The sequence below is a fragment of the Equus caballus genome, chromosome X (assembly GCF_041296265.1).
Source record: "Equus caballus isolate H_3958 breed thoroughbred chromosome X, TB-T2T, whole genome shotgun sequence".
NCBI classification, from domain to species: Eukaryota; Metazoa; Chordata; class Mammalia; order Perissodactyla; family Equidae; genus Equus; species Equus caballus.
The window spans coordinates 36,263,313-36,283,815 of record NC_091715.1 but is presented as its reverse complement, the minus strand read 5'-3'; the positions used below and the strand labels follow the sequence as shown (position 1 = coordinate 36,283,815).

Genomic DNA, 20,503 nt, shown 5'->3' with positions numbered 1-20,503 from the left:
TATAACACTCTGAAGCATTGTGAGAGGGTGCAGATGGTTACTTCCTTTCCTGAAGTTACTGGAGAGAGAAGAGAGCCATGTGGGATACCTGGAGAATAATATCAAGATACCATGGGCAAGTACAGGCTAATATGGTAGGGACTCAAAATGGAGTGAATTTTATGTTAGAGCACTGATTAGGGTTGAGGTGAATTTTGGAAGGCTTCTTGAAGAAAGTGAGTCTTGAGCTGGGCATTAAATGTAGTTTAAGCTTCGCACTGATGGAGATCAGAAGACAAAGAGCCTTTGAGGGAAGATGTGATGATAATACAGTGGTGGGGGTGGCCTGCTAAGATCAGGGAAACTGCAGAGGCCATCTCCTCGGCAGCCACCTTCTTCTGGCATCTATGAACCTGGATTTGTTCCAGTGAGCAAAGGGACATCCCTGTAGAAGAGGTAGGATGAAGCTGGTTTCCTTCCTGTTCCTTGTCCAATCCATTCATCCTCCCGTCTCAGGATGCTTGCTGAGGCCTGCCTGAAGGCTCTTCCTCCCACATAGTCACATGGTTCCCTCTCACTCCTCTCTCTCTCTTTTTTTTTTGGTGAGGAAGATTGGCCCTGAGCTAACATCTGTTGCCAATCTTTTTTTTCCTTCCCAAAGCCCCAGTACATAGTTGTATATCCTAGTTGTAAGTCATTCTAGTTCTTCTATGTGGGATGCTGCCACAGCATGGCTTGATGAGTGGTGCATAGGTCCACATCCAGGATCTGAACTGGTGAACCCCAGGCCACTGAAGCAGAGTGCGTGAACTTAACCACTTGGCTGTGGGGCCAGCCCCTTTCTCCTCTTTCATTTTTTCACTCAAATGTCACCTTCTCAGTGATACCTTCCCTGACCAGCTTATTTAAAAGCACAATCAAACCCAAACCTCCGACACTTCCTCTTTCTCTCTGCGAGTCTCTTTTTCTCCATAGCACTCATCACCTTTAATGTACTTCATGATTTCCTATTGATTTTGTGTAGTATCTGTTTTGTTAGTTTCTTTTGTTTAAATCTATTAGAATGTAAGTCCCCAGAGAACAGAGACTTTTGTCTGTTGTTGCTCACTACTGTGCCCCCAGAGTCCGGAGCAGTGACAAGCACATAGGAGGAAATATTTGTCAGATGGATGAGTGAATGAACTTACGTGGCAGCTCAAGAAATATTTGTTGAAGGAATGAGTGAATGAACTTTCATGGCAGCCATTTGAGGATAGGCTGGACCGGTCCTTGCCTGGGAACAGCAAGGACAGCCACAGAAAACATCTGGCTGGTCACTGAACCTGTCATTAGCTTCTACCTGGTTTGTAAGAATCTCAGGTGGTTACTGGATCTCAATGCCTTCCAGAGACCTTCTGTAAACCAACTGAGCATTGGCTCATAGAGCAGAGACCTAAGGAAGAGCTTGAGCTCTGAGTACACAAACTTGAGATTAAATTCTGTTCCCACTGCATTCAAGCTGTGTCACCTTGAACAACTTATACAACCTCTCTGTGCTTCAGAACTCATCTGTAAAATGAGGCATACAATTAGCAGTTTACTCCCTGGGCTGTTGTGAGAATTAAATTAAATAATTTAATTAAAACTGTTAGCCCAGTGTCTGACAAATTGTGTTCAATAATTTTAATTATAACTAAGAGGCTGGGAATCTTCATGATCAAGAGCATTAGCCTTTGGATGTCTGAATTTAAATCCTGCTGCTACTTATTAGTTGTGAGGCTTGGAGCACATGATAATTACTTCATCTCTTTATGCCTCAGTTTCTCCATCTGAAAGGACAATATTGTGCCTATCCCATAGGGTCATTGTGAAGATTAATGTATCAATACATGTAAAGTGCACAGAAAAAGGCCTGAACACAGTAAACACTCGGTGGTAGTTGTTGCTATTGTTTGTTATTATTATTCCTGCTGGGCTTTGCCTAATTTCTCAGCCACTACCACCCCCATCTGCCCCATGTCTCCCTACATGGACAGTTCCAGGCCTTTCATGTACTAGTGTGCTGTTGGCTGGTTCTAGAAACATTGCCATGGTCTGCCCCTCCCTCCAGTTTCACCCATGTGATGATGCAATCAGAAGACAGTGTTGAAGCCAGCTCCGGGTGCTTAGAAATGTGAACACATCAACAGGGAAAGAAAGCCATCTGCCTAAGTAGAGCTTGCAGCACTTCCTTCCCTTCTTTCCCACGGGGAAGATTAAAGTTCTTTCCTTCCAAACTGGAAATGTTGATCAAAAGAACAGCTTGGCCCTCCAGATTTGTTTATGGCCCAAGCATGGTCCTTGCCGATAGCTGTAAAAATGATTGTGCTCTAGTGAGCTGGGTGGCGCACTCCAGCTCCCCATGGTGAGGAAGTCAAGATTCCCGTGAATAGCAGAGGAGACACTCTGGGAGGAAAAGGTCACTCCTGAGGAGCTGGATCTAAGAAGGACGAGGCGACTTGTTCCTACTGGCAGAGTCTGGGGTCAGCAATGGGAATAAGGTGGCAAAGGGGCTTCCCAGATGGGACAGAAATCGGAGTGTGGGATCTTTGCCTCCAGAGAACAAGGGTCAGGAGAAGAGCAGGACATCTGGAGCATTGAAGTTGACGTTAGTGATGTGTTGTTGCCAAGCCAGCCTGTTTCTGAGAGCCGCTCACCCACTCTTTAGGTGAGGAATCCAGAAGGCAGATTTCAGATGTTTTTACTGAGCCCACCGAGGCTCACAGGCTACAAAATAAGGCCACGTGATGATCAAGTTGGTTGCCAGTTTTCAGCAAGCCTGCTTTAAAATGTCAAACATAAATCTTCATGCCAGGAATTCTGACTCTGGGAATTTATCCAAAGAAGATTAATCAAAAATGAGAACATAGATTTATGGGTAAGAAGTGGTTGTATAAATGACAGGGCATTCATCAAAATTACAGAACTGTCAGCAACATCCATTTCGTGAGTACATCCTTTTTGCTATGTATAATCTCAGTTAATTCCTTCAACACCCCTGTGAGATGGGTACTATTATTCCATATCTAAAGACAAGGGAACACAAATGTTGAGCAACTTGCCTGTAGTCACACAACTATCAAGTTTCAGAATCTGTTTGAATCAGTCCTATTGGCTTCTTAAAAGCCAACCTGTATCCCTTCTCCTGTGGTTCTATTCCAGCCCTTCTCAAACTTTTACGTTCTTAAAAATTATTGAGAACCTCAAGCAGCTTTTGCTCAAGTGACTCTATCTATATTTACCATATTAGGAATGGAAACTGAGAATTTTTACAATATCTATTAATTCACCTAAAATAACAATAATAACTCTATCACAAGTTAACATTTTTATGAAAAAAATAGTTTCTAAAACCAAAAAAAAAAAGAATGAGGGGCATTGATTTACACTTTTGCACCTCTCTCTCACATCTAGCTTGCTAGAAGACAGCTGGATTCTCATGTCTGCATTGGCATTCAATCCTTTGCAATCTGTTGTCTGGGTTGAAGTATGTGAAGGAAATCTTTCCTCGTGTGTGGTTGGAAAAGGGAGACCCTCAACAGACTCCCTGAATGTGTTCTAGGGACCCTGAGGGGTCCTTGGACCACAGTTTGAGAACTGCTGGTCTCTGCATATTATGAAATATTATGTAATAAGCAAGAAAAGTATGTTTAACGAGTCAATGAATGACGTGGGAAATGTTTAGGATACAACATTGACTGAAAACTAGCAGGACAAGAGTTGTATGTACAACAGGACCTCAACTGTAAAATGTATAAAATAATGAAAAGATGAAAGAAACATGCTGAAATGTTGATAGCCATGATAGATTTCAGCTTGGTGGGACTTTGAATGCTTACTGTTTCTTTATAGTTTTCTTTGTCATCTAAAATTTGTATGTGGATAAAACATACACACACATATGTATATGTGTATACGTGTGATGTGTCACACATCATCTATATATAAAACATTTACATCACAGGAGCTTCGCCTTCTCCCCACTAGTGGGGAGGTATGCCTTTCAGCCCTATCTTACCTCTCCACACTTGCTCACCCTCCCTGAAATGACCCCTAAAGAGCTTGGGGCTGCTTTGGACTCCTCTGTACCATCTGTTTGCCTGTAGGTTCCCTCCACTGTTTCTTCCAGAGAGCCCATAGGATAATATACCTTGCTCCCAGATCCCAGAATCCCTACAGTGGTGTCCCTTCCTCATGGCACTTGCTACAGATGCTTACTTAATTTGTATCACAGGAATTTTGATATTAGTCACCAGTATATATTTATTGACTAATGGATGGTTCTAGATGATTTTCAAGATATTCCTCATCCTCCTCCTCTCTGTCTCCCTCTCACACACACACACACTTGTGACCTTCACAGCTTCTGTAAATAAAATTGAATTTCCAGTAGTTTCCACTTATGGGCTGTGAGATCCCAAACTACTCATTTAAACTTATCTGAACTTTCTTTTCTTTACCTATAAAAGGAAGAAATAACTTGCTGGGTCTACCTCACAGAGCTGTGTCGTGAGGATAAATCAAAAATGCTGTCTGTAATTAGACTTTGTAACTCGAGAGCTCCTTTAGCTGGGGGCTTACTCCGATGTCTTCTCATGATCTCTTCAGAAAGACAGCCTACCTGGACGATGTTCTCAAGTGAAATAGTCACTGCAGTGGCCAAATCTGAGGCAGAAAACTCTTGCAGTGCCTTTGGTCATATAAAATAAATTTAGACATTTCCTCCCTCCCCTACCTATTCCCTGAAGCTTGAAGATTTGAGATTTTTATGGGTCTAATAATAGCTCGTTCCTGGGTTTATCAGAATCTTTCCCTAATCTTGTAGAAGAATAATGGCTTTTGTAAATTTAGCTAAGCTGTTACCTACATGGAGGTAACACACTGAGGGCTATTAGTAAATGAGTACATAAAAGGGTAAAGTGTTTTCTTCTTCATCATCATGGTGCCCTTTACATAGTGTTTGGTTTCCGTTTACTCACACAAAGCTCTTTTTGGTGGTCACTTCTCGCTCTGGTTTTGGTTTTGGAGACACCTCCTTTCGAAGAGCATTCCTGAATCAGGAGGGCTTTAGCAGCTGCTCTCTGACACTATTGCATTGCTGAGATGATTGCTGCTTGTACGGTCCCCACTGTGTTTGGGACCCCATTGAATGAGAATCCCTATCCTTCAGCTGGGGTGACATTTCAACTGGGCTACTGAGCTGCGATCTGTCAAACGGAGTCTTGGAAGGAGGACCCCCCTCCACACCCATCACATCCTTTCCATATGACACATACTGAGCAAAGACCGCAAAAACCTTATCTTTGGGAAACAAGGGAGGGGTGGTGGAGAGGTGCCCATCTCAAATGTGTCCGCGAGGGGAAGGTTAACTTGGAAGGAGGTAGACATTACTGTTGTTGGGTGGGGCTCCCTATGCAGGTCATGGTTTGCCAGGTAACGCTGTCTTCACTCAAAAGCTGTTCTTCACCTTTTCCCAGGCCAAACTGCATGAGTCAGACTGGAGTTCTCAGTTTCTGAGGCAATTGTCTTTATGTTGCCAGGAGCTGCCGTGGCTATTGGTGCAGACCCTGGCAGTGATAGGGCAGAGACCAATTAACCAAATCTGCTGGGCTCCATACTCTTCTTCAAGTTATCTGCTGGTGATTTCTGGAAGAGCCAAAGTGTTTGTGAAAACAAACCCTGAATAACTAAATTGTTTGTTGAGTTTTTAACTAATTTCTTCTCTTCCATCTCAGTCTTAAGGGTTTTTTCAAAGGAAAATGTGCTGTTCTTCCCATTTAAGGGGTGGCTATTCAACCTGATTGTAGTTTTATCTCTTTCTGATCCCCTTTCCCTGTGGGCACAATGCCACATTGAGGAGTCCAGGGACATGTCTACATATGCCAGTCTTGGATACACTCTGCTGTTGGTAGGTAGCCTGACTTGGTTCTTCACTATTATAGTTCCATCCTTCATCCTCTTTGTATAAGTGCATCTGGGTGTGTGATGGGAAGGGGAGCAGGGGTTGGCACTACTCTGCTGGTGGGGATCTGCAGAGGCAGGAGTCGGTCTGGGCTCAATGAGAGACTTAAAAACAAGGAAGTTAATAATAGCATAGGAAACCTACCATAGACTGAATGTTTATGTCTCCCCAAAATTCATGTGTTGAAATCCTAACCCTCAGTGTGATGGTATTACGAGGTGGGGCTTTGGGGAGGTGATTATGTCATAACAGCAGAGCCCTAATGAATGAGATCAGTGCCCTTATAAAGGAGACTCCAGAGAGCTTCCTTGTCTCTTCTTCCATGTGAGGACACAGCAAGAAGATGGAGACTCCAGAGAGCTTCCTTGTCTCTTCTTCCATGTGAGGACACAGCAAGAAGATGGCCGTCTGTGAACCAGGAAGCAGACACTCACCAGACACCAAATCTGTTGGCCCCTTGATCTTGGACTTCCCAGCTTCCAGAACTGTGCGAAATAAATGTCTGTTGTTTATAAGCCACCTAGTGTATGGTATTTTGTAATAGCAGCCCAAATGGACTAAGATAAAACCTAAGTACAAAAGATCATTTTAGAAATCAGGACATTGTGTGTCAAATAAATAACAAGTTCAAGGTCAAACAACTGAGATGATAGCAAACAATTATTGTGAACTTTCTATGTGCCAGCAATCTATGCCAACAGGTCCTAGGCGTGCAAAGATTATAATCACAACAGTAGCAGCTGAAGTAACAATAACAACAACATTTACTGAGAACTTACAACATGGCAGCCACTGTTCAAATTGACTTACATAGATCAACTCACTTCATCTTCCCAGTGCATCTATTTGGTAGGTATTGTCATTCCATCTTACGCATGAGTAAACTAAGGCACAGAGGAGTTAAGCAACTTAACACAGCTAGTGAGAGGCAGAGCCATGACTTGACCCAGATAGGCAGGCTCTAGAGCCCATGCTCTTGCATCTTAGAGCCCAAGAGGTAACACAGAATGGTAAATGCATGGAACTGGTGCAGTGGAGTTAGTGGCAGGTGGAAGTTGAATGGAGAGCTTTAGAACACTGAGAAGGCCACCCAACCAAGCTGTTTATGGTAATCTGGGCATACTTCCTGGAGGAAGATGATGAGGCCAAGAGATATTGAGTTACAAAGACCCAGGGAGATTAAGAAACTCACTTTCTCTGTGTTAGTCAGCTTGGGAGAGGCAGAGATGGAATCAGGATACACATGTCTTTTGTGGAGAATAATCCCATGGATTAATCCACAGGTTTCTACGGAGTACTATGTGCTGAACTCTGATAGAGGCATAAGTAGGGGTTTTAAAAATCAGCATGCAAATTGTATCTTGTGGCATGTAAATTATATCTCAATAAAGGTTTTTTTTTTTTTTTCTAAAAAAAAGCTAGAATACTCCTAGCAGCCGGAAGTTGCTTCTAAATACCATTCTTTTGATAAAAGGAGTGAAGACTCCCTGGAGAAATGGCAGATCCTGTGGCTAGGGGAGTGACAATAGAAGATGAGCCTGGTTTCTAGTGCCAGAAATGAAGAAAGCGCTCAAGAAACAAAAGGATGGGAGCATGCCCAAAGGACACAGAAGCCAACCTGAAGGAGCTCCCAATGGCCACAGGTGGAACAATTTAAGCAGCAAAATAAATAATTAGTATTGGATTATGACACAAAGTATAAAGTATATATATATGACTCTATGCTGATATAGATAAACAACTGAATAAGTAACAGGGGGGGGAAAAGGCAAATCTTCCTTAGAGAAGAAGTTAAAAGTTTTATGTAGATACTCTCCTTCCAGGAAGTAGAGTTTAATTCCTCCCATCTACTCTTGAAGGTGGACTGAATTTAGTGGCTCTCTTCCAAAGAACAGAGCATGGAAAGAGAAAGATAGTAACTTTCCAGTGTAGAAAGCTGGCAGATACCACCTTAACCAAGAGATCAAGGTTAACATCACCAACGATAAGTTATGTGGCTATCACATGCCCTCTGAGGTGATGTGATGAAAACGGCACTTCACCTCTGTTGTATTCCTCCCCAAAACTCACAACCCCCATCTAAAAAAAAAAATCCAGACAGATCCAAATTGAGAGACATTCTACAAAATACCTGACCAATATTGTTCAAAACTGTCACGGTCATGAAAAACAAGGAAAGACTGAGCAACTGTCACAGATCAGAGGAGACCAAGGAGACTTGATGACTAGATGTAATGTGGTATCCTGCATGGGATCCTGGAACAGAAAAAGTACATTAGTCGACATAATGCCCGAAGTTTTGTAGATAGTGATGTACCAGTCTCCTGGTTTTGATAAATGTACCACGATAATGTATGATGCTGACATTAGGGAAAATTAGTTGAGAGGTATATGGACATTTTCTGTACTATATCTGCAAACTTATCTGTCAATCTATTATTCTAAAATCAAAACTGTATTTAAAGCATAAAAGTCCATAAGCACTGGTCAGGACATGGAACAAGTAGGACTCTCATACATTGCTGGTGATAATGTGAAGTGGTACAACCTCTTTGGGAAAATGTTTAACTTAAAAAGTTAAACATACACCCACCATACAGCTCTGCTATTTCACTCCTAGTCATTTACCCAAGAGAAAGAAAAATATCTGTACACAAAAAGACTTGCCCAGGAGCATTCATAGCAGCTTTATTCACAGTAGATCGAAAATGGAAATAGTCATCAACAGGGGAATGGATAAAAAAACCATGGTACATCCATATGATGGACTACTACTCAGCAATAAAAAGGAATGAACTCTAACAGGGACGAACCTCAAGAACATCATGCTGAGAAAAATAAGCCAGATAAAAGTGCACATACTGTATGATTCCATTTTTTAAAAAAATTCTAGAACAGGCAAAACCAATCTATAGTGACAGAAAACTGATCAGTGGTTGTCTGGGGCTAGAAAGGGGGCAGGGCCAACAGGCACATGAAAAGGTACTCAACATCACTAATCATCAGGGAATTGCAAATCAAAACCACAATGAGATGTCACCTCACACCTGTTAGAATGGCTATGATCAGAAAGACAAGAAATAACAAGTGTTAACAAGGATGAGGAAAAAAGGGAACCCTTCTGCACTGTTGGGGGAATGTAAATTGGTGTAGCCATCGTAGAAAATAGTATGGAGGTTCCTCAAAAAATTAAAAATAGAACTATGATATGATCCCACCTCTGGGTATACATCCAAAAGAAATGAAAACACTAATTTGAAAAGATATCTGCACCCTCATGTTCATTGCAGCATTATTTACAATAACCAAGACATGGAAACAACCTAAGTGTCTATCAATGGATGAATGGATAAAGAAGATGTGGTATATATATATACAATGGAATATTATTCAGCCATGAGAAAGGAAATTCTGCCATTTGCGACAACATGGATGGACCTTCAGGGCATTATTCTAAGTGAAATAAATCAGAGAAAGACAAATACCGTATGATCTCACTTATATGTGGAACCTAAAAACAAACAAAGCAAACTCCAAAATGTACAAACTTCCAGTTATAAGATAAGGAGTACTGGGGATGTAATGTACAACATGATCATTATAGATAACACTGCTGTATGGTATATTTGAAAGTTGCTAAGAGAGTAAATCTAAAGGTTCTCATCACATGGAAAAAACCATTAAAACTCTTTTTTGTATCATATGAGATCATGGATGTTAACTAAATTTATTGTGGTAATCATTTTACAATATATATCAGTCAAGTCATTATGCTATATACCTTAAACTTATACAATGCTCTGGGTCAATTATATCTCCATAAAACTGAAAAAAAAAATAAGAGATGTAAAAACAACCTGGAAGTAACACTTGTGTGAGCACAAATTAAAGTTACTATTTCATTTTGTATAACCACCAAAAAAAAAGAAAGTAGGGGCAGGGATTGACTGAGAAAGGGGCAAGAGAGAATTTTCTAGGGTGATGGGAATGTTTTATATCTTGGTTGTGGTGGTGGTTACATGGGTGCATACATGTGCCAAAATTCCCTGAATCATACATTTAAGAATGGTTACATTATATGTAAATTACACCTTAATAAAGTTAACTAAGAAGTGTGATGGTTAATTTTATGTGTCAACTTGGCTAGGCTACAATACCCAGATATTTGGTGGAAGGCTATTCTAGATGTTTCTGTGAAGGTATTTTTTAGATGAGATTAACACTTAAATCAATAGAGTTTGAGTAAAACAGGTTACCTACATAGTGTGGGTGGACCTCATCCAATCAGCTGAAGGCTTTAATAGAAAAAGACAGGTCTCCCAAGGAAGAGGGAATTCTGTCAGCAGACCACCTCCTTTGAACTTGCACTGCAACTTTTCTCTGGCTCTTCAGCCTGCCAGTCTACCCTGCAGATTTTGGACTCACCAAGCCTCCATGATTGTGTGACCCAATTCCTTAAAATAAATCTCCCTCACCGACCACCGCTCCATGTACGTATATGTATGTATAGAGAGAGTGAGAGTGGGAGAGACACCCAAAGTGGTTTTTGTGCATGTCCCTTAACTGCCGTCAACTAGTCAAGCCTCCCAGAGATGACTTAGAGGCTGCTTATTATTAATCCTTGGAGAGGTGTGTTCCCTTTATCTCTGTGTCAAGGTGTCCCTGCCCTACCAGGAGAACCAGGTAGTATAAACATGTCCTGAGGAGAGGTATGAAGTTGTCTCTTCTTTCTGCTTTGACCTTATTGATCTCTGGGAACTCCTGTGTTGACCTAGCACATCGGATTTCTTGGGCGAGCTTTCTGGGCCCAGTTTTGTGGCTTTTTCTACAGATGGTTGCATTCTTACAATTGGTGTTTCATCCCCTTCTAACTTGTATAATGTTTATAGTCGTAATTTTCTGACCCTTCAGGCACACAGGGTCTCCTGACTCTGAGATATTTGCAAGTACCTTGACAAATGAGATTACTTTAGGTAACCCCACTTCTGTACTGGTGTTTAAATTTTACATGGTAAGGGCCCCAATTTCAGACAGAAACCTTTTTATTGTGTTTGTTGTGGCAGCCAACTTATTTAAGTAACAGAGACTGATGTTGGAAATCTCTATACTAAAAAGTTAAGTAGGGTTCTGAGGACACAAGGAACTAAAATACTTGAGTATATATCACGTATTGATAACTAACGTGATTTTGCTTGCAGACATTTACCTACTTGGCAGATTTGACTACTTTTACATTGTAAATGTTTCCTTTTAAAAATATTTTGTGTCTCACAGGCCAAATCATACCCCTTCAGGGGCCCATTCCCACCTGCGTGGAATCCAATTGCCTACCTAGATCATAACAACCTTTGGAGGACAATGGATGACATGGGACGAGAGGTAAAGCTTCCTAAAGCTTCTTTCACTACATTTGTGTTTTTCATAATAAGTTTAGTCCTTCAAAGAAAGAGGGGGCAACTTATCACCAATGCCTAGTACATTGTCTAACACATAGTAACTCTCAGTAAAGATTTGTGAAATGAGTGAAGAAACTTGTTTCTAACCTTTAAAAGAATGAGATGTTCACCAGACTGCTATTTGTATACCACTGATGAAGGGGAGAAGATCATACATCACTCGGCCTTCCTGGGATGATGTTTCTAATTTAGAAAATCCTCAGGACATAGCAAAATAAGAGTTCTGGGTGTTTGAGTCGCTGCCATGCTTAAACCTGCAGCCCACGAGTAAACACGCAGAGAGCTTGACCTGAAACTCCAATTTAGATGTGATTTGGTGCAGATGTCTGAATGTTCTCTCAATTAGAAACTTAATAATCAATATTTGGAAACAGCCCAAATACAACATAGCCTCCATTTATTGTGCAGGAAGTGTCATCATAAATGTGGATTGAGTGTTATAGATCTATAATAGGAAAGCTACACAGACAACATTGGCTGTGCAGTAAAAGTCACTATTGGGGGAATTTGGAAAACTTGCATTTTCCTTCTTTAAGTTACAGTGTCTAATACTGTTGAAATAGTTATTTAAAATGGAAAATTAGATTTGTTTTTCCCCTCTGAATCCTCATCTGAATGTAGATTCCCAGTGATGCCCCATGGAAAGCACCCCTTGCAGAGGAGTGGGACTACATGACGATGAAGGAGCTGCTGGACAAGATCTGCTGGACTGAGTAAGACTCACCATTAGGCACAGACATTTATTGTGATCGTCTTTCAGGTTTGCTTGGCAATGCCATTCAATAGGTATGGGGCTAGTAGCTGCTTTGTGTCTAAAACCATGCCATTTGGCCAGGTGGAATGTTGAAAACTATTGGAACTGGGTCCTGCTTTAAAAATGTCTGTGCATTAAACCCACTTCTTTGGAATAGTTTTGCATCACAGAGGTGGTATTACCCCAAAAAGTCCTCAAAACAGACCAGAATGTGCTGCCTCCTTTACTTAGAGTAGTTTAAAGACCACCAGCCTAGAGATCTCGTTTATAGGGTTGTCGATATAGGAATACTTTTGTACTCTTACTGGTGGTCAAGTGTAGAGATGGTGAGTTAGCAAATGCATTTGAGACATCTTATGGGATGGGTACAACTCTTCAAGAATTTGAAGAGGAACTTCTAGAGAAGTTGTCTGGATAATTCACAACTGTAGAGGAAACATGTATGACTGGACTGACTGCTCCTCTTTAATGAAAAAAACACGTAGCATTCAAAGCAAGTATTCATGAATCAAGCGTTAAATTCTGGCTGACAGAGCTGGGAACTATGTATAAATTGTGGAGGCTATATAGACAGACAACATGGAGAGGCCACACTGCTCTTGGACAGCAGGGAAAAAGGAAAGGATTGCAAAGGTTCTAGTCCAAGCACATGGTGAATTTGTGGTAAATAAAGTAAGAGAAAGGGAAGCCAAGTTCAAGGAAACTGTCCTCTCATGCAAAACAGCATTAGTTGGAAATACGTTTGGCTCTGGGGTTGATGTCTTCATTCTTTCATTCTCTAGGTATTGGGGAGGGAAGCTGGAGCACTGACAACTAAAAGTAAAAATGAGTTTTTAGGGATATCTGAATCTAAGATATGGAAATAATCAAAAGACATAAAATTTACTTCTTTTTTTTGGTGACGAAGATTGGCCCTGAGCGACCATCTGTTGCCAATCTTCCTTTTTTTGCTTGAGGAAGATTACCCCTGAGCTAACGTCTGTGCCAATCTTCCTCTATTTTGTATGTGGGACGCCACCACAGCATGGCTTGATAAGCAGTGTGTAGGTCTGTGCCTGGGATCCGAACCTGCAAACCCCAGGCTGCCGAAGCAAAATGTGGGAACTTAATCACTATGCCACTGTGCCAACCCCAAAATTTACTTACTTCTTGATATTTAAATTCAACTTAGAATTTAGCTTAAAGAAGGAGAAAGAAAAGAAGAGAGGGAGAAAGGCATACAGAGAGGGAGAGAGGGAGAAAGATTCTTATTTTTAAAAGCATTATTTTTAAAAGAAAAATCGAAATGTCCAATAATAGAAGATTGGTTAAATTAATTATGGGACATCTGAAGAATGGAATACTCTATAGTCTTTTAAAATCATGTTGTAGAAGAATATTTAATGGCTTGAAAAATATCATAATATTAAACACATAGAAAAGCATGTTCGATGAGCATACTCATAGAGTATGCATAGTGTGATATGTGATCTCATTTCTAAAAAGGAAACTGTATATGCACCGCAAAAGAAATAGACATCCAACAAAATGTTTTTTAACACTTAATATTACAATGCAAACATATCATTAAAAATGCTTCATCAAACACCATATTTCATGGTGGGAGAATGTTCCATGGGAAGTGAATACCATAATTTATTTATCTGTTAGCATCCTGTTGGACATTTGGGTTACTTCCAGTTTTTCATAATTATTACATAATACTTTGTGATAAACATTTTTGTGTTTCTCCTATGTCTTTAACCTTTGAAAGCAACCAATTATGGAATAGTAAAATCCTGTTATTACCATGAAATCAATGCCTATTATATCCTTTTAAACACCTATCTATTGCTATTTACCACTTTTTTTGAGAATGTAGTTTGCAATGTAACTTATTTTGATTGTAATAAAATCTCAGTGTTTACTTTTAAATTTGTTACATTAAATTTTCAAAATACAGTGAGTATTTAATCATCTGGATTTGTTTTATAATTTCTGTTATGAAAAACTTTTAATAAATTCAGTTAGGTCTTTTCTCCCCAGAGAGCTTTGAAGCTCCTTGAAGATGGGACTAATTATATTCCTTTGGGATCATAGAGATCTGACTTTTTATATCATAGTCCTTGGCTTAGTCTCCCCTTAGTGAATATTCTAGATTATTGGCTGACAAAATAAAGCATTCTGAGATATTAGGAATATATGAATACAAGGTAATGGTCTAACTTTTCCCAAGCAAGATATACATGATATCATTTCCTAGCTTTAAAAGAAGTAAACCCCAGAATATCCAACCTGTTCAAACTAAGCACAATCATGCATTCAAAGACTAATGCTGATCATTCTTTTAGTTCTTCTCATTTATAAAGTGCTTTTCAGAAGCACAAATTAAATTTACAACATGGTCACAGCTATGTAAATACACTTTTTAAAACCTATAATTAGAAGAAAATGCACTAAAATGAGACTAGCGATTATCTTTTGGGGGACAGAAATATGGAAGATGCTCATTCTCTTACCTTTTTATTTTATGAATTTTTCCAAATTTTATAGAGCTTTTATATATTTTTCATGTAGAAAAATATAATAGCATTTATCTTTTAAAAATCAACAGGGGAAAGAACACGAAAATATTATTGCACTAGCTTCCTTGACCTTCCATCCCTCAGATATTGTTCTTCTCATTTCTTTTCTCACTAAAGCTCCCAGAGTAAATCAAATAAAGGATTACAAATGGCCTGGCCCTCCACAGAGAATTACTTTTAGATCTCCCTCCATTTCAAACCAGGATTATTTTTTCTCCACCAAATTGGCAACAATAATAACTAGAATTGCAGCAATATTTTTATGTTTCATTTTGGCTGTCTAGCTGGGCCAATGTTAAGTTTTAGTTACTTATTACTCCGTTTTACCTTATGCTGCCCTAATTCACCTATAAAATAAGGAACAAAAGAAACAGGACATCAGGAAATAGCAAAGGATGTTTTCACTTTGAAGTAATATTTTAAACCATTGTCTGGATATTTGCTTTAGATAGCTACTGCAAACTGCCTCTGCGAAGAAAGCACGAGTCAGCAATTTCCATCCCTTTGGTTATCAAGAGGAATCTTATAAAACGAAATCACTTCAACATATATATTACACTATTTGCAGGCTAAATGACGGGGACTGTCACAAAAGTGCTGTCAGGTTGTTATGGCTGCAAACATTGTTAGTAACTGAAATGTGTGTTAGATGTGATTCTACAAACTTTCAGAGTCAAGGTACACAAGAGTAGAGAGGTGCCCTTTGGTGAGTATTTGCACTTTCAAGATCGTCAGTTAATTATAAAGCATTTTGAGGTATTAAAAGCATGAGGTTAGAATCAGGTATGATCTGGTTTGAAGTTGTACCATTTACTGAGCTGTATACTACATATTACTAACCTCTCTAAGATCCAGTTTCTGGGCTTGTGAGCTGGGGAAAAACAATAACTATTTTATAGAGTTCTTATGACAATCCAATAAGACAATAGATTTAAAAACCATGAAGTGTGAAAGACTTCAATAAATGGAAGAGAGTATTATTTATTCCACCCATTGTCAGAACTACCAGGTGACAAATTCTGTCTCAGATATAACAAGATTAATAACATGCAAACTTTATGTCAAAGTGAAAAGGGGGATTTGTCCTTGTTAAAGATATCCCAGAGTACACATTATTACTGGTGAATTTTAGGGTGTGTTAGATTTAATTGAGTCGTTGGAATTGCATGAGATCATTCACTTTCTGGTGTGCCTCCAGATAGGAAATAACTTCTCACGATTTGCTTGCCAACCCCAAGCAAAAGTTAAGCTATCTGTGTTCTGTTAATTGCTTTCCCCCTCATCCATCCTTTGAGCTTGTCTTCTATTTGGTAGTAAAATAAGTGAATAGATAACTATGACTGTGTGGTACAGCAACTAGCATATCCTTTGTGGACTGTGGATAATTTAAAAATAATATTTAATTGATATTTCTCATCAACCATTCATTCAGTCAGTCATCCAACAAGTAATTATTAAGTGCTTACTATGTGCCAGTCACTATTTTATTAAAAGGGGACACTATAGTGAACAAGAAAGTCAAGATCCCTGTTCTCGTTGGTTGATATTCTAGTGTGCAATAGAGACAGCAATAAAAAATAATAATAATCAAGATAATATAAGAAAGTGAAAAGACTTATAAAGATATTATACTGTGGTAAAATGACAAGAATGTCAGGGTGCTGGGAATGTGGAAACTGGTGCACACTTTCATAGATGTTTAAGAGTTCACCTTTCTGAGGAGACATTAGAATAAGTAGAGAGGGCACAGGATGAGATAGAAAAGGTAGGCATGGGCTAGATCACTCAGGGCTTTGGAGGCCATGGTAAAAGATCTGGATCTTATTCTGGTTTTGATAGGATGCCACTGGAAGGTTTTAAGCAGGGGAAGGACGTGACTTGATTTACACTAGAGAAAGAGCACCATGGAGGGGAGGTGTGGTGAATAGATACTAGGTGAGGATGAGTAGAGGCAGAGAGGCTGATCTGGAGGAAATAATTGCAATGCTCCAGGCAAGAGATGATGCTAAATTGGTTGTGATGAAGGTGGAGTGATGTGGTGAGAGACAACAGGAGTTCCTGGTGGGTTGGATGGGGAGAGAGTGATGGAAAGAGAGAAATTAAGGCTGATTTCTAGAGTGTTGGCCTTGGCAGTTGGGTGAACGGTGATGCCTTTTACTGAGATGGAGATCACTGGAAGAGTAGCAGGTGTGTGGGGAGAAATCATGACAGCACAGAATATGGAATACAAGCTGATTCTGAGTAAGGTATTCTGGTTATGGGGACAATAAACCTCATATTCCCCAAATCTCTGATGTCATGCTTTATAATATTGGATTCTACTGACAGTTTTCTGTGACCTGCCAAATTGTGCTAAACTTAGCCAGGTAAATTTATTGCTTGAATAATTTCCAGAGAACGAAGAAGATGCTCTCCTGCATTTGCCAATTTTACTCTTGTTTCTTTCTGAGCAGATCTGCGAAGCAGCTTGCTACTCTCTTTGTGAATCTGTGTGTCACTGCAGAGACCCATGAGGTCTCTGCTCTCTGGTTCCTGTGGTATGTGAAGCAGTGTGGGGGCACAACCAGGATCATCTCGACAACCAATGGAGGGCAGGTACCCATCTATCCCCCGACCATTTCAACAGAAAGCCACCACTGCCTAAATGAAAGATTGGCATCATCTTTCAAGCATGAACAGATGAAGCAGGAGGCAGGCTTGTGGCTTTTAGAGCTTTACCATGGCAGCTCAAGGTGGCTCGTGTAAGTGACAGTCTCTTGTTAGGTACCCAGTGTGAGAACTCAGCAGCCAATGTAATTTTAAGATTAGGCTTGTCTCTTTTTATGTACTTTTTGCAGTATTCCACTTGGATATACATCCAATTATTATTTGGTAAGATCGTAGGAGACCATCTGACAAACATAACTTGAGCACTTCTTGGAAAGCTCAACAAGGAAAGTCAGAAATGCTTTTTCAATTTAAAACATACACACTACATAGAATAAATTTATTCATTCATTCATTGCCTATTTCCTGAGCATTGTATAAGGCATTGTGCTAGGCACAGTAGGAAGTGGATTAGAGTTCTTACATCATCTGCTTGGTAGTCATTTTCCTTTTCTTCCCTTCCTCTTCCTCCCTGCTTCTCCTCCTCATTCTCCTCCTTCTTCCCCTCCTCCTCCCTTTCTTCCTCTTCTTCTTCTCCTTTTCCTTCTTCTTCCTAGGCCTATTTGAAATAGTGTTTTAAAAAATTAACTGAACTGAAAATTAAGGAGGAGGCAGTCAGATTGACTGTGTGCACAACCATGCAGAACATTTGGAAGTTTTAGCAGGGCTCAGGACAGGTGGGTGCAATGAGGTGAAATGACCTCGGTGGCCACGGAAGCAGCAGGCACCTGACCCAGGATGAGGTGGGCAGCCTGCAACAGGGGGTAGGCTGACTTGGGGGTGGGTGGGCCAGGGAGGTTCTGAGCCTGAGTGACAAGGAAGAGGAAAACAGGCTCCAATATGCTCAGGCAAGCAGTGGCCCAGCGGTAGGTAGGGCTCCATCAGACCCAGCAACCCAACAAAACGATGCAGATAGGGCATGGAGCAGGGGTAGTGGCCACGCAGGTGGGACAAGGGGGTAAGGCTGAGGATGTCCAGCTGAGGTTGGAGCCTGGGAATCCGTAAGAGCATAGCTTGGAAGGGGACTGTTAGAAAACCTGCAATTTTGTCAAAAGCCAGCAATCACTAGTTAGAAAACGATGAAAGACACTATTCACAACAGCAAAATGAGATTTTATACATCTCATGTAAAGATATGCAAAGAAAACTTGCAACTTAATGGTTTATTCCCATTCTTATATTTCATGCCCACCTCTTGAGTCCTTTTTTCTTTCTAGGAGAGGAAATTTCTAGGTGGTTCTGGTCAAGTGAGCGAGCGGATAATGGACCTCCTCGGGGACCGGGTGAAGCTGGAGAGGCCTGTGACCCACATTGACCAGACAGGAGAACATGTCCTTGTGGAGACCCTGAACCATGAAGTGTATGAGGTGACCAAGAGCCTTAAACTAAGGGGCCCATGCCTGCCTTTTCTATCTCATCCTGTGCCCTCTCTACTTATTCTAATGTCTCCTCAGAAAGGTGAACTCTTAAATAACCAAAGCTTAAGTAAAGCCAAGAAGGTGCCAGACTTCACAATCTCTTTGTCAAAATGGAAAAGCTACCTCTATCTGAAAGAATGGAAAAGAGAACAAGAATATTTGGGGTTGGGGAGGATTTATAAAGATACACATTATCAACCCTCTGTATTGGGCTCCTACATAATTAGAAAACCAAAGAAAATATTGATTTGATAAATATCAAGTGCCTCCTATGATTTGGGAGTGTAGCAGTGAACGAGACAGATAAAATTATCTGCCCTCATGTGGCTTACATTCTAGTGAAGGAGAAAGGCCACGATCAAATATAGAGTTGAAATATAAAGTATGCTAGATAGTGATAAGTGCTGTGGAAAAAATCAAGCAGGGAAGGGAGAGAGGGTGTGTCAGAAGGTGGGGTGGGAGGATTGGTCATGCAATTTTAAATAAGGTCGTCAGGGAAAGCCTCACTTGAAAAGGTAATATTTAAGCACAGAACCAAAAGAGATGAGGGATTGAGCCATGTGGCTCTCTTGGGTAAGAGTGTTACAGGTAGACGGAACAGCCAGTGCAAAGGCCCTGAGGTAGGAGCAAGCCTGGCATGATGAAGCAACAGCAAGGTGGACAAAATGGCAGAAGTAAGAGGGGTGAGGGGAAGAGTAACAGGAGATGAGATCAGAGATGTAACAAGGGTCCGTTTCATGTATAGCCTTGGAGATGACTGTGAGGAATTTGGCTTTGACTCTAAGTGTGATGGGAAGGCATTGGAGGTTTTGAACTAGGGAACAATAAGGGCTTATTTTGGTTTTAACAAGATCCTTCCAGCTTCTCTGTTAAGAAGAGACTAAAGGCTGGGACAAGGATAAAATGAGGGAGAAACATTAGGAAAAAAAGCAAAAACAACCCACCAACAATGTTTAACCATGTTGTTTTTCTTCCAGGCTAAGTATGTGATTAGCGCTGTTCCTCCTATTCTGGGCATGAAGATTCATTTCAAACCCCCTCTCCCAATGATGAGAAACCAGCTGATCACTCGTGTGCCTTTGGGTTCGGTAATCAAGTGCATGGTTTATTATAAAGAGCCCTTCTGGAGGAAAAAAGGTGAGTACTTTCCTTAAATGAAGACCTTGGGGAGAAGGTCCAAGAACCTGGGTGCAAAGACGCACATTTGCATGTAACTATTTTTATTAGAATGCTGGACATAAAACATTAGACCAAGTTCTAAGTACAGTTCTGTCAAATAAAATATATTGGCGCAAACTCATGGAAACAACTTCCCTTGGAATATGATCAACTCTTTTTATAATTCAATATAAAGTTTAATCTTCCCACAAAAATAGATTATTAACATTTTCTAATACAGTTTTTTAAAGTATGAGTTTATAGAACCGTTCACAAAGTGGGGATTCTGAAAATTTCCAATTTCTCCTTCATGTCGAGATTCTACTATTCTGAGTTAAATTCACTTATTCATTCCTATATATTCAACAAGTGTGCTACTGTACTGGGTAGAACATTGTGGGGATGCCCACTGAAGTGCTAGATTCTGCAATGCTGGAAATCTAGAGTTGCTGTGCCCAGTACGGCAGCTACTAGCCACGTGTGGGTATTGAACACTTGAAATGTAGCTGGTGAGACTGCCAAACCAAAATTTTCAGTTTTATTTCATT

The 20,503-nt window shown here is 40.3% G+C and overlaps 1 protein-coding gene across 3 annotated transcripts in view; it reads left to right on the top strand.

Moving 5' to 3' along the window:
* MAOB (monoamine oxidase B) overlaps nt 1–20,503 on the top strand; it is a 111,835-nt gene that overhangs the window by 72,631 nt on the left and 18,701 nt on the right. For all 3 annotated transcript variants that reach the window (XM_070256572.1, XM_070256571.1, NM_001081833.1), the window contains 5 exons: nt 11,234–11,338; nt 12,037–12,128; nt 17,187–17,328; nt 18,597–18,746; nt 19,775–19,934. In XM_070256572.1, the coding sequence (XP_070112673.1) occupies nt 11,318–11,338; nt 12,037–12,128; nt 17,187–17,328; nt 18,597–18,746; nt 19,775–19,934 (565 nt within the window). In that variant the 5' untranslated portion in view covers nt 11,234–11,317. The remainder of the gene's footprint in view (nt 1–11,233; nt 11,339–12,036; nt 12,129–17,186; nt 17,329–18,596; nt 18,747–19,774; nt 19,935–20,503) is intronic.